The sequence below is a fragment of the Bombus flavifrons genome, chromosome 13, assembly GCF_040668555.2.
Source record: "Bombus flavifrons isolate JBK064 chromosome 13, iyBomFlav1_principal, whole genome shotgun sequence".
In the NCBI taxonomy this organism is placed as follows: Eukaryota; Metazoa; Arthropoda; class Insecta; order Hymenoptera; family Apidae; genus Bombus; species Bombus flavifrons.
In genome coordinates, this window is record NC_138454.1 from 6,691,104 (window position 1) to 6,711,715 (window position 20,612).

Here is a 20,612-nt window from a genome sequence, read left to right on the forward strand (position 1 = left end):
AGGAAGCGCGTATTAAAAAGCACGCTCGTCGATTCTTAATTATTTTCCATCGAACTTTTCCAATTGCTCGGCAACTTCTATTTTCCAATTACACCACGCTATGACGATCTTTCGCTGAGAACGACAGAAGCATCAATCGATAAGTGTCAAGATCCGCTCTGTTCACGGATATTTCAGGGACCACGTCTCCCGTTTCGGAATTTCCCCTTAACAACCAGTCGTCACACACTCGATTTGTGACAGGTTGTTACGCCGCGCTGCCAGCCAATTGGGAGCGGAAGTTCTTCGGGGACGTAGCTGTCGACCGAGAAATAAACTCCAAGTGTACGTGTTTCTGCGCCACGATCTTCCATCTTCGTTATATTTGAGAAATACTTCTAAGAAGAAATACTACTGGTCTCTTAAATTCCAATAAATCGGGAAACTTCATCGTAGTTCTCGCGGAAATGGAACGTATGGCAATTTTACTTGCAAGATATTTGTCAAGCCCCGGGCAGAAAAAAGGACTAGATCTGCGAAGAAAAATGAAAAAGACGTAACAGCATGTCCCAAAAATTAGCATCTTTCTTCCTTTTCTTTTAAAACAATTTCTAACGCTGTGTGGAATTAGTCTTCCACGCGTGTCAAGATATGGTAACCGATGGAAGTATGAAACTAACTTTTATTCGCTGACTTTCTCAGTTAATTTTAAATGTAAAATGTCCTTGTCGTTAGAATTAAATTTAACTTTATACGGAGCTCGACAATACGCGTAAAGAGGAGTAATAGAGCCGAGTCATTATAATTTTGGCCAAAACAACTTGAGCGTAATTTAAATGAGAATTTAAATCGTCTACAAGTTAACAGAGATTTTACACGTTTAATGTTTGATAAACTGGATATACCTGCTTCACAGGGTCGAAGAGGATTAGGTAACATTTACGTGTGGGCTTCCGGTGACGGCGGTGAAGAGGACGACTGCAATTGCGATGGTTATGCAGCGAGTATGTGGACTATCAGTATTAACAGCGCCATCAACGACGGGCAAAACGCTCATTACGATGAGAGCTGTTCGAGCACTTTGGCCTCAACGTTCAGCAACGGCGCTAAGGATCCCAATATTGGAGTAGTAAGTGGCATGAAACGTACCACAGACTCTGCGAGCTTGCTCGGAATTTTAGGGGATTTTTAATGGATTCGTGAGATTCGAGGGCTCTAACAATTTTATGGGATATACGTATAGAACTGCGGTATTTTATGGGAAATATGTATAGAACTGGGCTATCTTATGGGAAATATGTATAGAACTGGGATTACGGAGGGTCTTTAGAAGACGTTAATGTCTCGAACTTTCCAAATATTTATGAATTTTGAAAGTCTTATAGACTTAGGATAAGAATCAGAGGATAAGACGAGAACTTTGAAGAGTTTCGAGGATTATCGGTTTAAGTATTACGGAATTCGTTGTTTCGTTGTAGAAAATTAGAAGATTCGATGTTTCTTTATATTCTTTCCTCGATGTTTAATATCTTTTTTAACAATTTAGCAGCGCGATTATTGTATAGAAAGTTTGTATTTATCCTTCGAAGTGTGTTAAACTTTCGATTAATTTTCGACAGACTTTCTGATAGAAAGTTTCCCTAGAATCTTCGATATTTTTGCGAAACGTTTGCAACGTGCCACCTCATCGTACACGAAGTTACAAGCCATGTTTGTGGAATTTGCTGTTCGAGTTGCGGCCGAAGTCACGATAACGCAATTTCGCAAGTATCTGGAACACGGCAGAAAGAATTCCAGCTTCGCGGAGGAAATACGCGAGGACTCAAGTAAAAATAAGTTAATTTCGTGAACACGAGCCAAGAATCTTGCTGCTTCGCTGGTACGTGCGACTTGAATGAACCATGTTAACTTCTCGCAGACATTTCCCGCGTTTCTTTCTATAGTTTCTTATCAAATATATTTTGCAATTTTCACACTTGGTTTATTATATTAATATGTTTCCTCGTGTAGTAAATCAACGCGCAAACGAACAAGACGAAACAGCGTTGAAAGTCGTGTTCACTGTACGAAGAAACAATTACAGTGATTCTTATTTCTCGACGTACCGCAGCTTGCACCTACTTGGAAAATTGCTTTGTTACCGGCTTGTTAGTTAATGACCAGACAAAGGCCACTCTCTAATTAGAGTGGATAACAGTGGCAGTTCGTGTTACCTCGGTCCTCAGGTCACCCGATATATATATCTACGTCTTCCGATTCCATGAACCTTCCTTTCAACGAATGATGTTAAGATTAAAAAAAAAAAAAAAAAAAAAAAAAAAAAAAAAAAAAAAAAAGGAAGGAAAAGACGTGGAAGAAAGTCGACGAAACATTACCTTAGTCACAGCCGATTTTCTAAGATAAATTGACTGAGAACGAATATCGTATTTCGGCTGCGAAATATCAACAACCATCGATGATCGTAATACGATCCTTCTTGTTCGTGCTCGCGAGATGGACGAAAAAACGAACTGGCGAATTGAAAGAAGGAGCTGTTAAATTGGGATAAAGATGTAGGTAGGAAATATAATATCGCATAGCGAGGTATAAAATGCCGTCGAGCAACGTGTAGGCGTGAGCACACACGAAGAGAAAGCTCGTCAATTTTTCTACAGTTCACTCGGCGCACGATAAAGGGTATAAGTCATATCGTAAGAAGGCTCTCGTCGAAATTTTATTCCACGGCTCGACAAGACTGGTTCGTTTTACCTATCAAGTGGAAGAAAGTTAAGATAAGAAGTTTATGAATGTATCATGGCAGGATCAGAGGGAATTACCTGTTTCAACTCCTGCGCTGCATTTTTCCAGCGTTATTACGGTGCTTAGCGTGGGCCACTTTTAACGCAGCAGTAGATCACGCTAGTCTAGGGAATTGAGGAGCATCCTGCTGAAATAATATGGGCGAAATGCTGGCTGGGGAAATAGAAGAACTCCCGGTTGCTCAGCAGGAGCGCCACGTATCCTCTGGTAAATAGAGGCGTCTTCGTTTAAAAAGCAGGAAAAATGTCGTTGGTGCGTAAAGGCGTGCGAAGCTTGAATTTAATTTCCTGTTAACTTTACGTGGATCTTCCCGTGTGGTGGATATCCATTTGAGAGAAAAATTATCACCAGTTGGCGACGAAAGTGTTTATCGTGAAGCGAACACTGCATCTGAGCGCGAGGGCATGTTGTTTTACAGTTTTATCACTCGCTTCAGCGAACGAGGAATTGCTTATAGAACATATAAGAAAACGTGCAAGTTTTTCCATCGTCTATCTTAAAGTAAGAATTCTCGAAGCTAGTCCTAAGTGTATACACAATTTGAAAGTACTCTCCAGAGTAACTATCGTATAAAACTCCTAGATGGTTACCTACTTTCAGAGGCGAGGAACAGCAACGAGAAGAGGGAAGATGATCGCGAACTGGAATGAAATTTTGCCCCGGCACGGTCCTTATTATTCGTGCAGCAAAGACGAGATTAGATGGTTAGTCTGATGGTTAGTCGTGTCGAGACACTTTGCGCTCGTTCAATCTGACATATCTTGCTTATGGGATGTTCGAAAATTATAGATCAACTTGGGCTTTTGCGACTATTTGACGTATTCTAGGAATTGGGACGAGAGAATAGGTATTCGATACGAGGACATGGACACACATTATCCTCCAGAGACGTTGGATCGATATGCGAAACGTGTCGAACAGGATGGAATATTAAACCATATCTTCGCCTTCTTGCACATGTCAGCTGAAAGAAAGGCTGTTGGCGGAAGCGTAACTCGCGAGAAGATCGTTTTCATCGCTAGGGATTAACGTGGACGAGAAATTCCTGTTCTTAGCTCATGAAAGCTTTTCTGATTTCCTCGTAAACTTTATACCGCGGCTTTATGGACGCTCATCGTCGATATATGCTCTGGTATGGAAGCTTCCTCGCGTGAAAAGAAGGATTGCCGCTGTTATTCGTGGTTCCTTTCTTTTATTGACTCAACGAGAACGATCCTCGTGAAAAGCAGTCGTCCCGTAACAACAAGGCACGTAGAATGGCAGAAGGAACGAACAGGTGTGATTCGAGGATCCGAGTATACTGCTAAATCAAATGGAGAAATGTATCGATCGTTTGAATTTATGAAGCCGGAAAATCGAACGAGCTCGTCATTTCATAACGATGAAAAGCACGGAAAGAGACAGAAGAAGTGAACAGATGCGATTCGAGAAACGAATGTACCGTTGAGTTAAATAAAAGATACTGTTTGATGTTGCCAACCACTTCATGAAGCACACTCGAGAGAAATCGATATTTAAACACGAAAGTTAACGAAGGAAGTTTACGCTGACGTGGTCGAGGACAAAACGCGAGTTCCACGATAACAAGACTCTTTTTTCGATAATCTTGTATAAACTGGTTGTTAACAACGTGTCACGTCGTTTCGTTCACAACACCCATATCAGCGGCGAGCATGTTCCTGAATAGATTTTGCCCTCGTTCCTGAACGTTTTTGCGCTCGATAGCTCGGGATTTTATGGATGAACACGGTCCGCTCGGATTTCCTGCACTCTCTCTCTGTTCCACGAAAATTTCACGGTTGAGCGAAGGGGAAAATAAAGGAGAGAAAACGGGGGTGGACGCCCATGGCACGGTTTACAAGGACCACTTTCAAATAAGATTTATTCCAATGCCGATTGTCTGCGTGCTAAGTGAAAGAAAGGGATTACTTTTTTATTTCGATCCAATCGATTCTTTTCACATTTATTTTTTTCTTCTTCTCCTTCCAAATTGTATCGCTGTATTTTAAACAATTCACCGTAGCTCGTGAAGGTATTTCGCACGCTTGTAAAAACGTTTTATAAAATTTCAGTTCTTACAAGAAATTGCCAGAACCGACTGGACTATTAAGAAATGGTCGATTTTTGAATTACTTCACCACATAAAGATGTGCTTAGTCTTAAGCGGAGGTTCACTGAAACGATTACGTTTTTTACGGCGGATATTTATAGCAACTTTATCGCATATATTTATAGAAACTTTCTCGATATACGCGGAACACGCGCGATTGCACTCGAGGAAATTACAACGTTTGGAAATAGAACGTTTAATTCCTTCTGTACGAGTTGCTACGTTCAATCTTCTAGAACGATCCACGCTTTTTACGATCGTTTCAAGTCGAAACTATTCCCATATAATGGCAGTGTACGATACTCGGATTAGCTCGTACGCGATTCAACGTTCTCATGTGTTCCCGTCTCGCTTGGAAACGTAAAAATATTACGCCGCGTTGTGAACAACGGACCGAGCGTCGAGAAGAAAACCCGCTAAAAGAGCATTCAAAATTCCGCCACGTAAAATCTTTCGGGTAACAGGCGCATGACAAACTACCTACGTGAATACAGAGGACGCTTTGAAAACGTAATTACAATTAAAACGTGCTGTAGGGTCATTAAAATGCAAATAACAGTTAAAGTACGTTCTAATTTCAGCCGGTAAATGAGAAAAAGAAAGAGAGAGAGAGAGAGAGAGAGAGAGAGACAGAGACAGACAGAGAGCGGTTACTGACTTGCAATTGCATTTAGACGATATATTTTCCTTTTCTTTTTTCCAGGCCACCACTGACCTTTACGGCAAATGCACGACGACGCACAGCGGTACCTCAGCCGCTGCACCCGAGGCTGCGGGAGTGTTTGCACTTGCCCTCGAAGCCAAGTAAGTGCGCCAGTCAATTTTAATATTATGTCGAAGAATTCTTTGATCTCCTCTCCGCTACAGATAGTCTTGTGTATTATATATTCTTACAGTGATATGATATACACAGTGATATACAGGGTGGTTGGTAACTGGTGGTACAAGCGGAAAGGGGGTGATTTTACGCGAAAAAAGAAGTCGAAAATATAGAATAAAAGTTCTTTTTTAATTTTTTTTTTAATTTTTCCATCGAGACAACGATCTACGATGAGATCCGTTATAACGTATCGCACGCGCACCGAGCGAATATTCAAAGCCGATTTTCTCGAAAACAAAGCCCCAAACGAAAAATTTGTATTCTATATTTTCGACTTCTTTTTTCGCGTACCACCAGTTACCAACCACCCTGTATATTCTTACAGTGATATGATATACACAGTGATATACATTCTTACGTATCTTACAGAGCTTGCAACAAGGTTGCAATTAGTACAACCAGATAACTTGCTTTTAATCCGAAGGAAATTCGTTCATTAGCATTCGTGTGATGTAAGTTTTTAAATACACATATACATTGCTGCTCGACTTTTTCCTTATCTTTGATATTAAGTAATTCAGTGAGAAAATTACGAATAAAAGAACCTGCAATGATCTCGACGTTTGTGGCGTGTGATTTGTGCAAGTGTTTATAATGAGACATTAATTTTTGATAGTTAGCGTTTTCTCGATGATTTCACGATTCAATTCTCGAGCATTCTCGAGCTTGTACTTTACTACTTACAGTAATTGGTAAGCTCGATCGATGTTTTAGGAATAAATATAGAATTATTGATCGAAACTTAATTGCAAAACATTTTCTGCTCGTTTATATTTAACGTTTAATTTGCATATTCAAATTTCGCTGGCGAACGGAAATAGATAGACGCTTACGGTTGAACGAGAACGATACGGGCTCGGTATTTTCGCGATACTCGTTTTTCTATTAAAGGAAATAAGGTAAATGAATGATTAACCGCGCTGTCGAGCAAATAAATTTTACACGAATATCGACGATAAAGCGATGTGAATTAGCAATTTCGATAGCCATCGACGCGAGCTCTGACTCATGGGTGTTAAATACCGAAGATACTTCTCCATCAATGGTGACGTGGGTAGATAATTAGCAATAACGTTAATTTGTATCTACCATTGTGACTCTATTATACGTGTATAGAGAGAATTCGCAAGCAGAGGGCAAAATTGCCATGCAACATACGAATAAATTATGATATACGTCATATTTCATTTCATTTCGAAAGCACGAGGAGCGACGAAGTACGAGAAAAATAAATAATATTAATATTATTATAATATTACATATTATATATAATAAATAATATTATTATAATTTGTGCTCTGACTCTAACTCGCGTTAAGGTTCAACTGTCGTGCAATCGTACGAGAGATCGAAAATACTCGACGTGAATGATCTGTAAAAGATATAACAAGAAATTTATGGCGAAGGAAAGAAAACAGGGAAAGGGTGGAACGAAATATGAAGGTTAAACGGCAGAAGAGAGATAAAAAGTGCGTCGAGTAAAAGAAGATAGGAAAAAGGTGGTAAAAGGGCGTGATGCAAAGGAAAGCATGGAAAGGTAAAAAAAAAAAAAAGGAACCGATGTCAAACAACGATGGAGGAGGTAAAAGGTATAGTAAAAGAGAATGAAAGAAAAACAGAAGTAAATTGCAAAACTAAAAGTATAAAACAGAGAGGAAAAAGTACGGTAAAAACGGAAATCGATTAAAGATAAGAGAAGTTGGTTCTGATACTTGAGGTGAAATCGATATTGTATAAAACGCGGCAAGAAATGAAATGATTTAAAGAAATGAAGAAAGATAAGATAATTTAAGGAATAATTTATTATTTCTAAAGGCTCGATAGTTTCATGATATTATCGTTGCACTGCAACACACGTAATAAACTGCAATTTAGGAGAGAGCCATTCAATTGCAAATTATCACGCTATACGCTTTGAGACTTTTTGTAGCCGCATCAGCGTGAGAGTGATCCGAAAGCACTAAAAAGCGGCAAGTACCATCTGCCTGAAATACGATGCAGCTTACAGTTTTATCGTTCGTTACTGAACAAACGATATTGCAAATTGTGACGTAAACGACGCTGCGTAGGTATCGCGTTTGATATGAAATATTTAGCATCACGATCGATAAAAATTGATGTAATCACCCTACTACTACAGATCTCTAGAGAATTTTCTACAGAATTATAGCTACCGCACACTTGCACGTACGAGATTTAGACGAGATCTTGTTGTATCGTATTTCTTGAAAATTTCGGACCAGATATCGTTGATCCGTTCTACTGAAAAATCACGGGTCGATAGGAGCAACTAAAAGGAAAGGAATGGTTCGAAATATTCCAGGTGAGAATGTACCTGTAGGTATGAATGAATCGCGATAATTTCGAGAAACGATTGTTGGAAACGACAGCGAGGATAAATTTCAACTTATTCAAAGGGGTAATTGGGCCGCGATTTAAACCGAGCGCTGGTCGTTGGGAGTCGTGAAAATTGAAAAACAGAGCAGCAGCTTACGGAGAGCAAAAGCTGCGCTAATGGGGGCTCCGTGTTTCGTCGAACACAGTCGGTGAAACGTGACCTAGTAACAGAGGATGTGACGTTGAAAGGCCGAGGTTTAATGCACCACGCTGTCTCTTCGATGCTCGCGTGCTTTCTGAGCCCTGTGTTTTCTTGTTGCAGTTCCTTTGATCGTCCACTGATACCGGCAAATATCGATTCCTTTGCAAATGGTTGGTTCCTCGGCAAATGTACCGAAAATGTTTCTCTTCCTGTCTCTAAACTTGGTACAGACATTTTTACTGAACGAGTTGCAAAGAATTTCGCACAACAGCGCGCTCGATAATTAATCGGACCAAGTCAGTTCAACTTATTCGTATTTAATCGAACGCGTGATTTTCTTTTGTTCAATTTCCACAAGCGTATTAGTGTTACGAATCCGTCGATGGAAGATCAAAAAGTTTTTAATAAATTTCATAGAATCGAATATAATTATGTAAAAGAGAAGCATACAATGAACCATTGATTCTAATTTCAGTCCGCAGTTGACCTGGCGTGACGTGCAACACTTGACGGTCCTAACGTCGAAGAGGAATTCGCTGTTCGATGCCAAGGGAAGATTCCATTGGACGATGAATGGAGTTGGTCTCGAATTCAATCATCTTTTCGGTTACGGTGTATTGGATGCTGGAGCGATGGTCGCTTTGGCGAAAAATTGGAAAACTGTGCCGCCACGGTATCACTGCGAGGCTGGTTCAGTGCTCGAAAGTCAGTGAGTATTTTCGTGCTGCTATCGATTCCGCCTTAGGGGTTCGTAACTAAGAGGGGAGGAATGCCTTGTCCTTTTCTATTTCCCTGCTCGAGAGTCAAACACCATGTAGATTGAACAGTGAACGCTTACTAAATTATGATTCGTGGATGACCGAGGTATCGATTTTGGCCTCCTCGATTTCCTCCTGTAGCGCGTTACATTCTGCTACACCCTGTCTGCTTTAGTCTACACGCGATTAATGTTATTTTTCTGTTTAACGCGTTTTCCTTGCATCGACGTTTCTGATCGGGGCACGTTTTCCTCGATAACCTTTTCCCAGGGAATTTGCTGTAGCGTTTAAGCTCCTTCGCTAGTTCGACGACGAACGCCCGTCAATTTCCTTTTCAGGGAAGTGACAAGCGATCGATCGATTCTGTTGAAAATAAAGACTGATGCCTGCGCCGGTACCGAGTACGCCGTCAACTATCTGGAACACGTGCAGGCCGTCATTTCCGTGAACGCCACACGCCGAGGTGATCTGGAGTTGTTCCTAACTTCTCCCATGGGGACTAGGTACGTCGACCAGTTTCGTGCAGGCTGTTGATCGTTTTGTCCTAAGATGGTTCTAAGATTTCCAGCTGAAATGTCACAGTTAACGGAGAGACCGGTTTCAGATCGATGATCCTTAGCCGAAGGATAAACGACGACGATCACAGAGATGGCTTTACGAAATGGCCTTTCATGACGACTCACACCTGGGGAGAGTATCCTCAAGGCAGTTGGTTGTTGGAGGTATCGAAATGAAAATTTCAGTTAATAAGTTTCAGTTAATTAATGGTAATGAAATTATAAACGTTAATATATTTTAAACAGTCGATAAAGCTAAATTTCTTTCAGGTGAGCTTCAATACTCAAACTCCGCAACACGGTTGGTTCAAAGAATGGACCCTGATGCTGCATGGTACCAGAGAGCCCCCTTACACCGGGCTTCCGGCGGCGGATCCGCACTCGAAATTGGCGATCGTGAAAAAGGCTCACGAGGAGCGATCGTCAGCCATGTAACGACGATCCTGAGGACCCTAGATACGTTCATATCGAGAGATGTTCACGCGACTAGTCTTATTGTTTAAGGATCTCATTTGTACAGGCGATGGAACAAAATTCGAGCGCAACCACGCTGTGTTTTCTTAATCGTTCGTTGGTTACTTGTATGAAGAAGCTTCGTATATAGACAATTCTGATCTCTGATATCGCCAAGTTACGTTCGAATTTTATGTTTGAACAGCTACGTTTCTTGCGAACATCCCTGTGATATCGTGTATTATTTATGCCTGAGTAATTTCTCTTGTTGTGATATCGTTGTGATATCGTGTATTATTTATGCCTGAATAATTTTGCGTCGTGCTACTTATCATCGTTGTTTTTATCTTTATGATTATTTATTAGAGTATTTATTAGAGGCGAACAACATGCGCGTTTATCGATATCGTGTTCGAATTCTTTCGATGATCTCTCGTCAATATCTTATTTGACATGATTCATTCAACATTAAAAACTAATCTAGAAATTATGAAGTTGACATCTATCTAAATTACGTTTACTGTTCATTTCCGAGTAATCACTGCTGCGTGAGCATTCGAGGAGACTAAACGAAGTTCGACGGCTAGGGAAACCGACGATTTCAGTTTCATTCCACGAGGCATGTCCTTTCGCTAACGCAAAGAAGCATTGAATATCGAACAAAATATCGAGCAAACTATCGAACAAAATATCGAGCAAACTATCAAACAGAATATTGAACAAGATATTGAACAAAATATCGAATAGTATTGATGTACGAAAGGTATCCTCAAATTTAAGAACGCTATGCCAAAGAGTCTCAATTGGGAACAATAATCATTCGGAATTGACCTCGCAACTCGACGAGCCCGTCCGTATCCATTTATTACCAATTAACCATTGAATTCGTAACTGTGTTTTAGCGCGTGTCGAGTTGGGAGGGATTACGAAACATGGAAACGAGCAGACAGGAACAATGACGGTCCACGCGTGTCAACGTTTGCGATTTTTCCTGTAAGATTTTTCCGAAAGCATTTCAGAAGCATTTCGAAAGTTTCTCGAAGGATACGAATATTTTGGATGATATATCTAATCGTAGATTGTTAGATCTTCGACTATATATACATGAATTTCTCAAGAAACGAAACATTACACCGATTAAGCGACTCAAGCTTTAAATTAATCGATCTGCATGCAGAACTTTGAACAGAGGGTTACGTAACATTTCGTTTCTTGGATCTAATTTTTTTATGAACGACCCCGGTCAGACTGTTCTTTTTATCGGTAAGATTTTAGCGCGCTTCAGATGTTACTACATCTACAAATTTCCTATTCCTATCGTCAGACATTTCTGTCTCTAACAAATATTCGCGCGAAGCGTACTTATCTGTAACTTATTCACCCTTGAACTTACATATCCACGAGTGTCGAATCCTTCACACGACGCACAGCGTACTTCCGATAATAAGGATAATTTTTTACAAAATTTATCGATAATTCGCCAGACGAGGAACAACCGCGCGAGGAACGACCGCGGAAAGAGATACATTATATAAATATATATCAGTAGCGAGTCGAAATTCGAGACTTTCTCGTTAGTATAGAAAATTCTTAATGATACGTAGAATCAGAAGAACATAATGCCGGTTCGACGTTCGCACGCATGGACCAGTTTGATTCGAAGCACGCAATCGATCCACTTTGTCGCACGCTCTTCTTAATTTATTATATCGCGTTCGATTGTATTTCTCTGAGAACGTTCCAAGTGAAACGGTGTTCTACTTTTTAAGAGGCGATTGGCCGGTTTGCTTATGTACTCGCTGATACTGTTTTGTGACTTTTCCATTATTCCATGTGCTTTTTGTAAGACGAACAAGAGATTATTTCGCTAGGGCGTATCCACTAAATGCTCCCTCCAGATCGGCAGACGTTTCGTGACTTTACGAGGGAAAAACAAAAAAGTCTCGTCGCCAGGGACATCCATCAGTATTATACGATCGGCCGACGATTGATTACCAATCAAGGAAACTCTTGCAAGTTTCGTTACTATTAATTACACCGACGCCTCTTGTCGGCTAGAGGATAATTGTAAGATTGTTTCAGATCTACGTATGTATATCAATGAGAGGGAAGACTCGATGGCGCGATTGGGATTGCGTGCATTCACGTTTCCACGCGTTTTCGCGAACGTGACCACGAGGTTGGGCTCCCAATCTCGCCACAGAGTCTTCCTCGAGAAACGTTCTATATATTTACACGATCTCTATGTGTACTCGTATATAAAGGAGCCTCTTGTTTTATTTAAGAAACGTGTAATTCAGTAACGATCGTAGAATGAGACTAATCGAAAGAGTTAACCGAAGTGGAAGGCACAGCTGTTAATTAACAACGAGCGAATTATCCACAGGAAACATGCACGCGCTGTACTATATAATGACGTCGTAATATAATGTCAACTTGGCCGGTGCTCGCCGCACTGCACATAAACGTTTGCCCGAAGAATTTTAGGATTTCCGACCTTGCGAACGCGAAGGAAGGCGACGCGCAGGTTAAACGAAAGGATAGAAAAGAGAAGAATATCATATAGAAATCAAAAAACAAAAAAAAAAGTATATGAAAAAAAGAAATGATAAAAGACGTGTAGATACTCTAGATACGTAGAGATCAGAGAGTTCGAAACTTGTGCATAAACACTGAGGAAGAACATCAACAGAAATATACATATTATATAGTTGAAGTGAATTTAATTAATCTTATTCTGTACGTGATGTAGGTACGTGGATGAATAAAATCTTTATTTTTTGGCCTGCATCGTTTTTATATGCTGTACCCGCGATCCATTCACGTCGCCGCCTCCTCATCCAAGTTGAACGATTTCTGGATAATCGTCACTCTTCCTCGCTTCGTTTCTCTTCATTTTTATTCTTATCACGAAGACTTGAATCAGCCAGTAAAACGTTACGATCGATTCGGACCGTTCTTCTGTTCTCTGTCGATCTACGAAGCAATGTTCTTTCAGTTTTCAAGAAACTATCGAATCAAGAGAAACACCGTACAAGATAACGTTGACTGAAGGAGAACAGATTCTAATTGCATCAGAACTAAGTAGAATATCTCGTATCGACATAGCAAAGTTTGGAATCACAGTTATAATTGTTTCTTTTTAAACGTACGGCTTCGTCGCTCGGATCTATGTCGATCAATTTCGAGTTTCGCAAGTTCTCCCGGTCCTCAGCCAATGCCAATGACGTCCACGCGTGTGCATAATTCATCGTCGAGGTCCACTTCCGGCGAACTTGTCCCAACCGTGTCCCGTTACTTTCTGAATTAGCGGGAATCGAGGAAACAATAAATAGATTGTCTGAAAAGTTTCTTTCGTTTCATAAGGTGATAATAGGTGAACAACAATTTCTGTTTTATATTATTTTATTCAATTAAGTGTGATCCATTTCGTTCTATTTCTATTATTATGTTCGTGCATAATTCAATAAACTGATATAAAACAAAAAACATTGTGCGTCTATTATTTCCTTATAAAACGAAACATAGACACGTATCATGCGTATTCATGATCATCTAAAGAAATAAGGAATTCGATGGTTTTTTTTCTTCTTTGAAAATAATTCCACAATCCTGGAACATGCAATTCAAAAATTCCTTGCGGAAGATCCCACAGTCCGCGACATCGGCAACGATTCCGCTACAGTACGAAATTTAACGCGTAAAGTAAAGCTACTGCATTGATCGATGATACGAAAGAAAATTACAATTAATCCATAGAAAAGTACAAATACATGTTTCGCGTGAAATCGGCAAGAATAATTGCGCGGTGTACGTACAGTGGATCATCCCATAAGAAAAACGATTTTTCTCAAAGTAAAATAAAAAGGAGTTTGAAAAAAATTGCAATAGAAAACTTCGCAGAAAAAGACAGTGAATTATAAAAAAAAAAAAAAAAAATAGAAGAAAATTCATCATTGATCGATTGCCAATTAGCAGGTAATTTTTTATTTTCATCTGGTAATACGTAAACCAACGACTCTGCGTTACTTATAGGGTGATCCAATATAAAAAAGCAAACAATCGTACCATAGACAAAAGAAACGAAACGCTTAGGGATTGTACTGGATAAATTAGAAGCTGTATCGATTAATCAGCGGGAAATCGAAACCGAAGATAATAAATAAAATGACGATATCTGATGACACAACGATGATTAAACCAATGTGGATATGGAGCGCATATCTGCAGTACAGCTACGAGAGGAAATTAAAACTGCACGATCGAAATTATTGAGAATGATGCTTGATGCAGTACGGTAGGCGAGGGAAAACGATATAGAAAACACAGAATACACAAAAATAGTTGGTTACCAACTGTAACTGTTGAAAAATATCAGGTCAAAATCAACACGCACCAAAATACGTAAAACACTGTGTGTTACTACTACCAAGGCGACTACACAGGTCACATCCACTGGACAAATATCCGCTGGAACATTGGTGAAAGCGAGGAAAACGAATGTGAAGGAATAAGTGGAACGAGTAAATAGATCGAGCGAATGCTGGTAAAACAAGCATTGCAAATTGTGCGAAAACGTTATAAATAATAAGATTGGTGCGTGAATAAAGAAGAAGAATTTAAAAAAAAAAGATCGTCATAGCATGTTCCTCTGGAACTCTACGTAGCTTGGTACGTAAATACAAATTTATCGAAAAGAAAGCAACGGCGCGTACAAAGAATAATATTATTTTAAGCGCTGTTTAACGCGCCGCGACGAGACAAGTCCGCAGTGTGACGTAGTCGACGGAGGTCGTAAATCTCCGTTACAATTTCTATCGACGAAGTTTCGCGCTAAAGTTCTCTACGACCCGTTAAGACGGTAAGGATAGTAATTTTAGATGAACGAGACTCTCGCCGATTAACACGGAACATTTAAACTTTAATACAACAATTACACGGGATACACTGCGAGTTTGTAATAGTTTGTATCGTCGTCGAAATAACTCCGAGTTTCCTTTATATTATTTTGTCAGAGCAAGTACTTAAACTTACACTGGATTTCGACAGTGTTACAGAATTTAGAAAATTGTATTTACGTACTGCATATGCAAACGCGCGCAACTAGATCCGTGTTTTCCATCTTATCAAACAGCTCTTTGATATTACGACTTTTTCGAAAAATAGCGCTTGGAGTGCGCTCGAAGAAAAAATTTGTTGTCAGACACGTTAATATTGGGGAAAACGAAGATTGCATCGGCGTGCAAGGAATTTGAAAATGGACGTGAAAATCTAACTGTAAGGTCAGTTAGGTCAAGGTGAAAATCTAACTGCAATCACCATCGCAGTATGAAGGTATATGAATGGTAGAGAATGTCTGTCGTATGTTGAACAAGATGAGGGAACTTTGACAGTCGAGAAGTGAGTTGTTTGAAAGTAACGATGCCAGTGACGTGAACATAAGAAAGTGAGTGACGACTTGTCCAAAAAATTGTCGCCAGACATTTTGCACGAGACAAATTGGGTATCCAAATATTTGTCGAATTTGCAAGGGCGGTGATCGATTTGAAAACGAGTTGACCTCCGCCAAGCAAACGCCAATCTCTGATATGGCGTGTACTTTGACTCTTGAATCATATACACGAGAATTTTCGCGTATTTTATCCAGTAATAACCCGATAGGCTTTGTGAAGTACTCTGAATCGGACAACGCATAAGGGGAACAGAAAGCCAGCAAGGAAAACTCTAAATCTCTTAAACGATGGAAGAAATGTTCAATGGTTTTTTAAAGTTATCGGTCTTAGGAAAATCAGAATTCCTTGTATGGTATCGACATAAAAGTACAAAGACGTAAAAATGTAATGGCATAAAAGCGGAAGTAAAGGGGAAAGATCTTGACTCGGTGTTTGGGGTACAGCATGCAATAAAATCGCGTACGACTTTTAATTTCTAATGGAATGGTACTTGGCTTTCCTGATTCGGGTACAGCGCTGAATATAAGCAGGTTGTCCGGGAAAGGTGGGGAAATTTGCATCGTAGAGGGAATAATATAGAAACAGGCGGGAAAATCTGAAAGCAGCGACGTGTCCTGTAACGAAATTAAAACTTCCATACGTCGCGCTCCGTTCGTAACGCGCTTAATGTATTTTATTGAACCAATGCGAAAATACAAAGAGAAAATACAAAGCGATCGGCCGTCGAAAAACGGATCAGCCGTGCACAAAGCTGCATCAAGAACGGAATATCACGAGCCATTTATCGGCCGTGCTTTTGTCTCATTCCGACAACGATTCTTCGCGGCAAAAAGAACAAGCTATCTCGCGTTCTCCTTTTAATCGAGTTTCGTTCACCAATGAATGGCGAACTGAGTAAAATAGCAAGAACCGTGAAATAATGACACGGCGATTTCTCGTTTTGGCTTGTCTATCTGAAAATCACCGTTTGACCGAGCGTTCCTTCTGTTTTCGCCAAAATCAATTTCCCCTTCTCTCTAAACAGCTATCCAATCGATAACGTGACGAACGTTTCCACTAATAACGTCGAAAAAAAAAAGAAAAGAGAAAGAAAAATAGAACGACCAAAGGAGAACGACGACGACGACTGTAAAACGTGGCCGAATTTGGTTCCAGATGGAATATTTTAATGGATTGTTTCGGCTGGTTGACGCCAAGACGATGGCGATAACATCGACCATTTTTTCCCTTCTCTTTCTCACCTTCCTTTTTTGCTTTTTTCAAATCGATAGTTAAACACGACTCAGTCTTGACCTAAAAATAATTTTCAGTTAACTCGCCGTGCTCCAATTAACGGTAGAAACGACGAAGTTCTGACGACGTGGAACCATTGTTTAGAAGTCTAGATCCGAATGTTTCTAGCGACGCGGACAGGTCCGCTGGTTAATGCGGCTTTTCTTCTTCCTCGCGTTACGCCGCGTCACGTCGGTTGCTTTTTATTTCTTTTCTTTTTTTTTTTGTAAGTAACGAGTAAAATGGCTCGCGCGTTCCCAGTCACAAGGCTTGACAGATTGCCATCGATCCGCGTAATTAACTGCTCCGAGAACGGATCGTGAGCACTGCCAATTTGCATAATTGGGTCGGCATTGTTAAAACGTTATTTACGCGGCTTCATAAATTCAAGCGAGCCCTTCCGCGATTAATGCTCCGGTCGTACAAGTCTGCTCGCCTAGACGCGGAGAAATATTCGAAAACTTCAAGCCCCTGAATTAATAAAGACTTTACATCATTCCGGTGATATAAGTCGAAACGTCATAATGTAACGATGCTTCAACGTCACGAAATTACAATGCCACGGTACCAGCGATATCAAGATTATAACAACGTTCTGGCTATAGAAAGTGGCAGTATTTTTTCCTCGGTAGACGGCTGTTAATGTACGGCCATACGTATTTGGCTACTTTTAAATTATTGCACATTTATAACATACATCTTAAACGAAGCCCTCTTTAACCTAATTTTGCCTTCTGATCTTGTTTCACGCAAGTGTGATACAGTTGGAAGATACCGATAAAAGTAACAGGTAGCTATTATCAGTTTGTATTAATAAAACGACAGTAATTGAAAATTGATGAAAATTGATGCCGGTCTAAGTGACTTTAAACGCGAGTCTGTTCAATCTTGAGATCTCAGGACGATTAAATTACATGTTTCTAGTTATGTTTTGAAAGCTATTTATCACAGATAAACGTGGAACTCTCGTGTGACCAGGATCTCGTTAATAGATAAGTATCTGCAACACGTGTGTACATATTCCTGTTTCATATTAAGAGTAGACAAATTGATCCCAGTTACAGCGACAAGTGTACAAAGAATGAACAACGGAGGAACGTTGGTGAATGGTATCATCGAAGATAGAAGGAAAAATCTTTCGATCAAATCGCGCTAGATATTTTGTGTTCGTAGGTGAATGTGTTAAACATTTGTGTTTAACACATACAGCGTAACACGCTTATGTTCATAGAGATTATATGTATATACAGGGTGGTTGGTAACTGGTGGTACAAGCGGAAAGGGGATGATTCTACGCGAAAAAAGAAGTCAAAAATATAGAATAACAATTTTTTTTTTATTTTTTAAAAAATCTACAATGAGATCCGTTATAACGAGACGTGATAAAGTGCACGCGTACCGAGCGAAAATTCAAAGTCGATTTCCTCGAAAACAAAGAATCAAACGACAAATTTTTATTCTATATTTTCGACTTCTTTTTTCGCGTAGAATCACCCCCTTTGCGCTTGTACCACCAGTTACCAAGCACCCTGTATAATGATCAAATCACTTTACAGCTCGACCTATCCCGATCGGGTTCAAGGCTGAACGGTTGAAACGTCAGTTACAGAAGCGTATCGAGAGCAATTTCGTAACAACAATTATTCGCGATGGAATATTCGAAATAACGATGTACTCGTTTCTCGAGCTGTTGCTTCCGTATAAATGGAAGCATTTACCACGGTTTCGAGCATGTCATTCGTTTCGCTGCATAAACTCAGGGATACGCGACTGCCACTCGTCCGGCAGGATCAGGATAATAAACGGTGGCGCGGCTGCAGAGAGGAGTACGGCGCAAATTGACACGCGAAATATAAGATTTCGTTGGTGTTTCATTAACTCGACCTACATACACACGCACGCTGTTGGCCGTGCGTGTGCGTACTCTCGGTAGAAAAATGTATATCGCTGGTAAATTGACCGGCGGTTCGTTGCTTTTCATTTCGTTTTGTCTGGTTTTCGGAGCAGAAGTTACTTTCGTCCCGCATATCGTCGTTTTATCGTTGCAACAGTGATCGACCCGGCAATCGTCGAAAGTGAAAATGTCGATACGATGGATGAAAGATCGAGGGGATTTTCGAAGTTCGCCAGCGTCCGCCGAGTGAAACCAGAAAGATCAATATGGCGACAACATGAGGAACCGGATCCGCGCACGGTCGTGTTCCGCGCATGCATCTTGTGCTTTCCTACCAATTCTACCTTCGCCACTGATATCGATGCCCTCTATTTTCGCTTCTCTTCGCGCTCACTGATATCAGTGCCCTCTTGTTCACCCTCCTTCGCGCCACTGATAACTGCTACATATATATAGCATATCAGCCCGCAGCATTTGCTATTTTATCACTAACGGTGGTACAGATACGAGTGATAGGTTTTATGCCGAGAGCCATTGTACGTTGTACAGTGTTTGTTTATAGTTTATAGCGTTTCACGGAAGCGATCATCAAAAAAATGGATCTTTGAGAATTAATCGATCGTAGAAGGAAGAGCTATCATTCAAGAGGTGTGCATTTTTTTTATTTTATCAACTATGTATCATTTTCAAATATGTGCGATGTGAAACTCGACCGAAATTGAAGTTACACTTGTCCAATATAGCGTACCATTTCAGATTCAGAGAGCATATCGGAGAAAGCTTTGCATTGCCATTCTGACAAAGAAACAAATAACCCGAGAGCTGCTGAGTTTTTTCATAAATTGCCCGGAGCCTTGGAAATTCTGACCGGCTCATCGGCTCGAGATATTTTCAATATGCTCAGTTTTCTATTACATTGCTTGTTTAAGTTATTGGTGACATATTTTGTTTGCAAAAAATTCAATCGCGTTGGACAAAATTTCAAGCACCAAGCGAGGAGGGAGGTTGAGTACTAAACGATTTTGGAAAAAGATTGGAAAGACATTTGGGGGCAAGAGAAAGAGACGACACATTATTTGTAGACATTTTTTTTACTTTACTTTCTTTTAAGCTTATTCTGTCTGTATAAAACGTCACTGCATTGATCACTGTTTCATTGATGCAGGCTTTAATGCAGAAGTTGAGAAAAGTAGGCAACGAGCAATTACAGCAGCTCGTAGTAGTTTAAAACGACGTAAGCTCGCGGCAAGCCCATGAAACAGCGAAAGGTAACAGGAAATGGTAACAGACAATATTTACTTTTTTATTTCGTTACTTACTTTCTCTTTATTGATACGTAGATAAAAGTACGACTTCTGAGGAGGACTTGGACTCGGAAGAACTTGAACGATCCGTACCGACAAATTTGAAACAAACGCAAGAAAGAAAAAGAAAGTATCGAGCAAAGTAAGACGTATAATCTACGAGCCAAATTTTACGAGTAATAAAATTTGCAAATAATTGTACAAATTTTTTCTGAACATATGTGTACATATGCTTTATAATTCATTAAAAAAATCAAAAGAATTCATCGACACACAACGTGTCCTAGAATTTTGTCACAATTTCTATATTCCATGAAATAGGCAAAATAGGGAAAATCCGAATTTTCCCTGTAAACTAGCCTTTTGGTTAAGGTTCGAAGACAAGTTGACGATCATTTCTTTTGCTAAACTATCGAATGGTGCATAGTTTGACAGAAATCGCTTCAAGGACACTTTTGACTCCCCTTATCCTGCTATATCCAACGACAGCCAACGCGATCAATTGGCGATCGAAGCTCGTCTAGCTTCTAATCGATCTCGACTGTCGGTGAGATTAAGCGGATAAACGTGCGGCAACAACGATTGGCAAAAAGCAACGAGTAATTTCCCCGTGG

At 40.1% G+C, this 20,612-nt stretch overlaps 1 protein-coding gene across 1 annotated transcript in view; it reads left to right on the top strand.

Moving 5' to 3' along the window:
- The window catches only part of amon (prohormone processing protease amontillado), a 38,994-nt gene extending 26,131 nt beyond the window's left edge, over positions 1-12,863 (top strand). The window contains 6 exon segments of the mRNA XM_069125625.1: positions 896-1,108; positions 5,592-5,692; positions 8,783-9,016; positions 9,404-9,568; positions 9,670-9,787; positions 9,893-12,863. Of these exon segments, the coding sequence (XP_068981726.1) occupies positions 896-1,108; positions 5,592-5,692; positions 8,783-9,016; positions 9,404-9,568; positions 9,670-9,787; positions 9,893-10,057 (996 nt within the window). The 3' untranslated portion in view covers positions 10,058-12,863.
- The last annotated feature ends 7,749 nt before the right edge of the window (positions 12,864-20,612 follow it).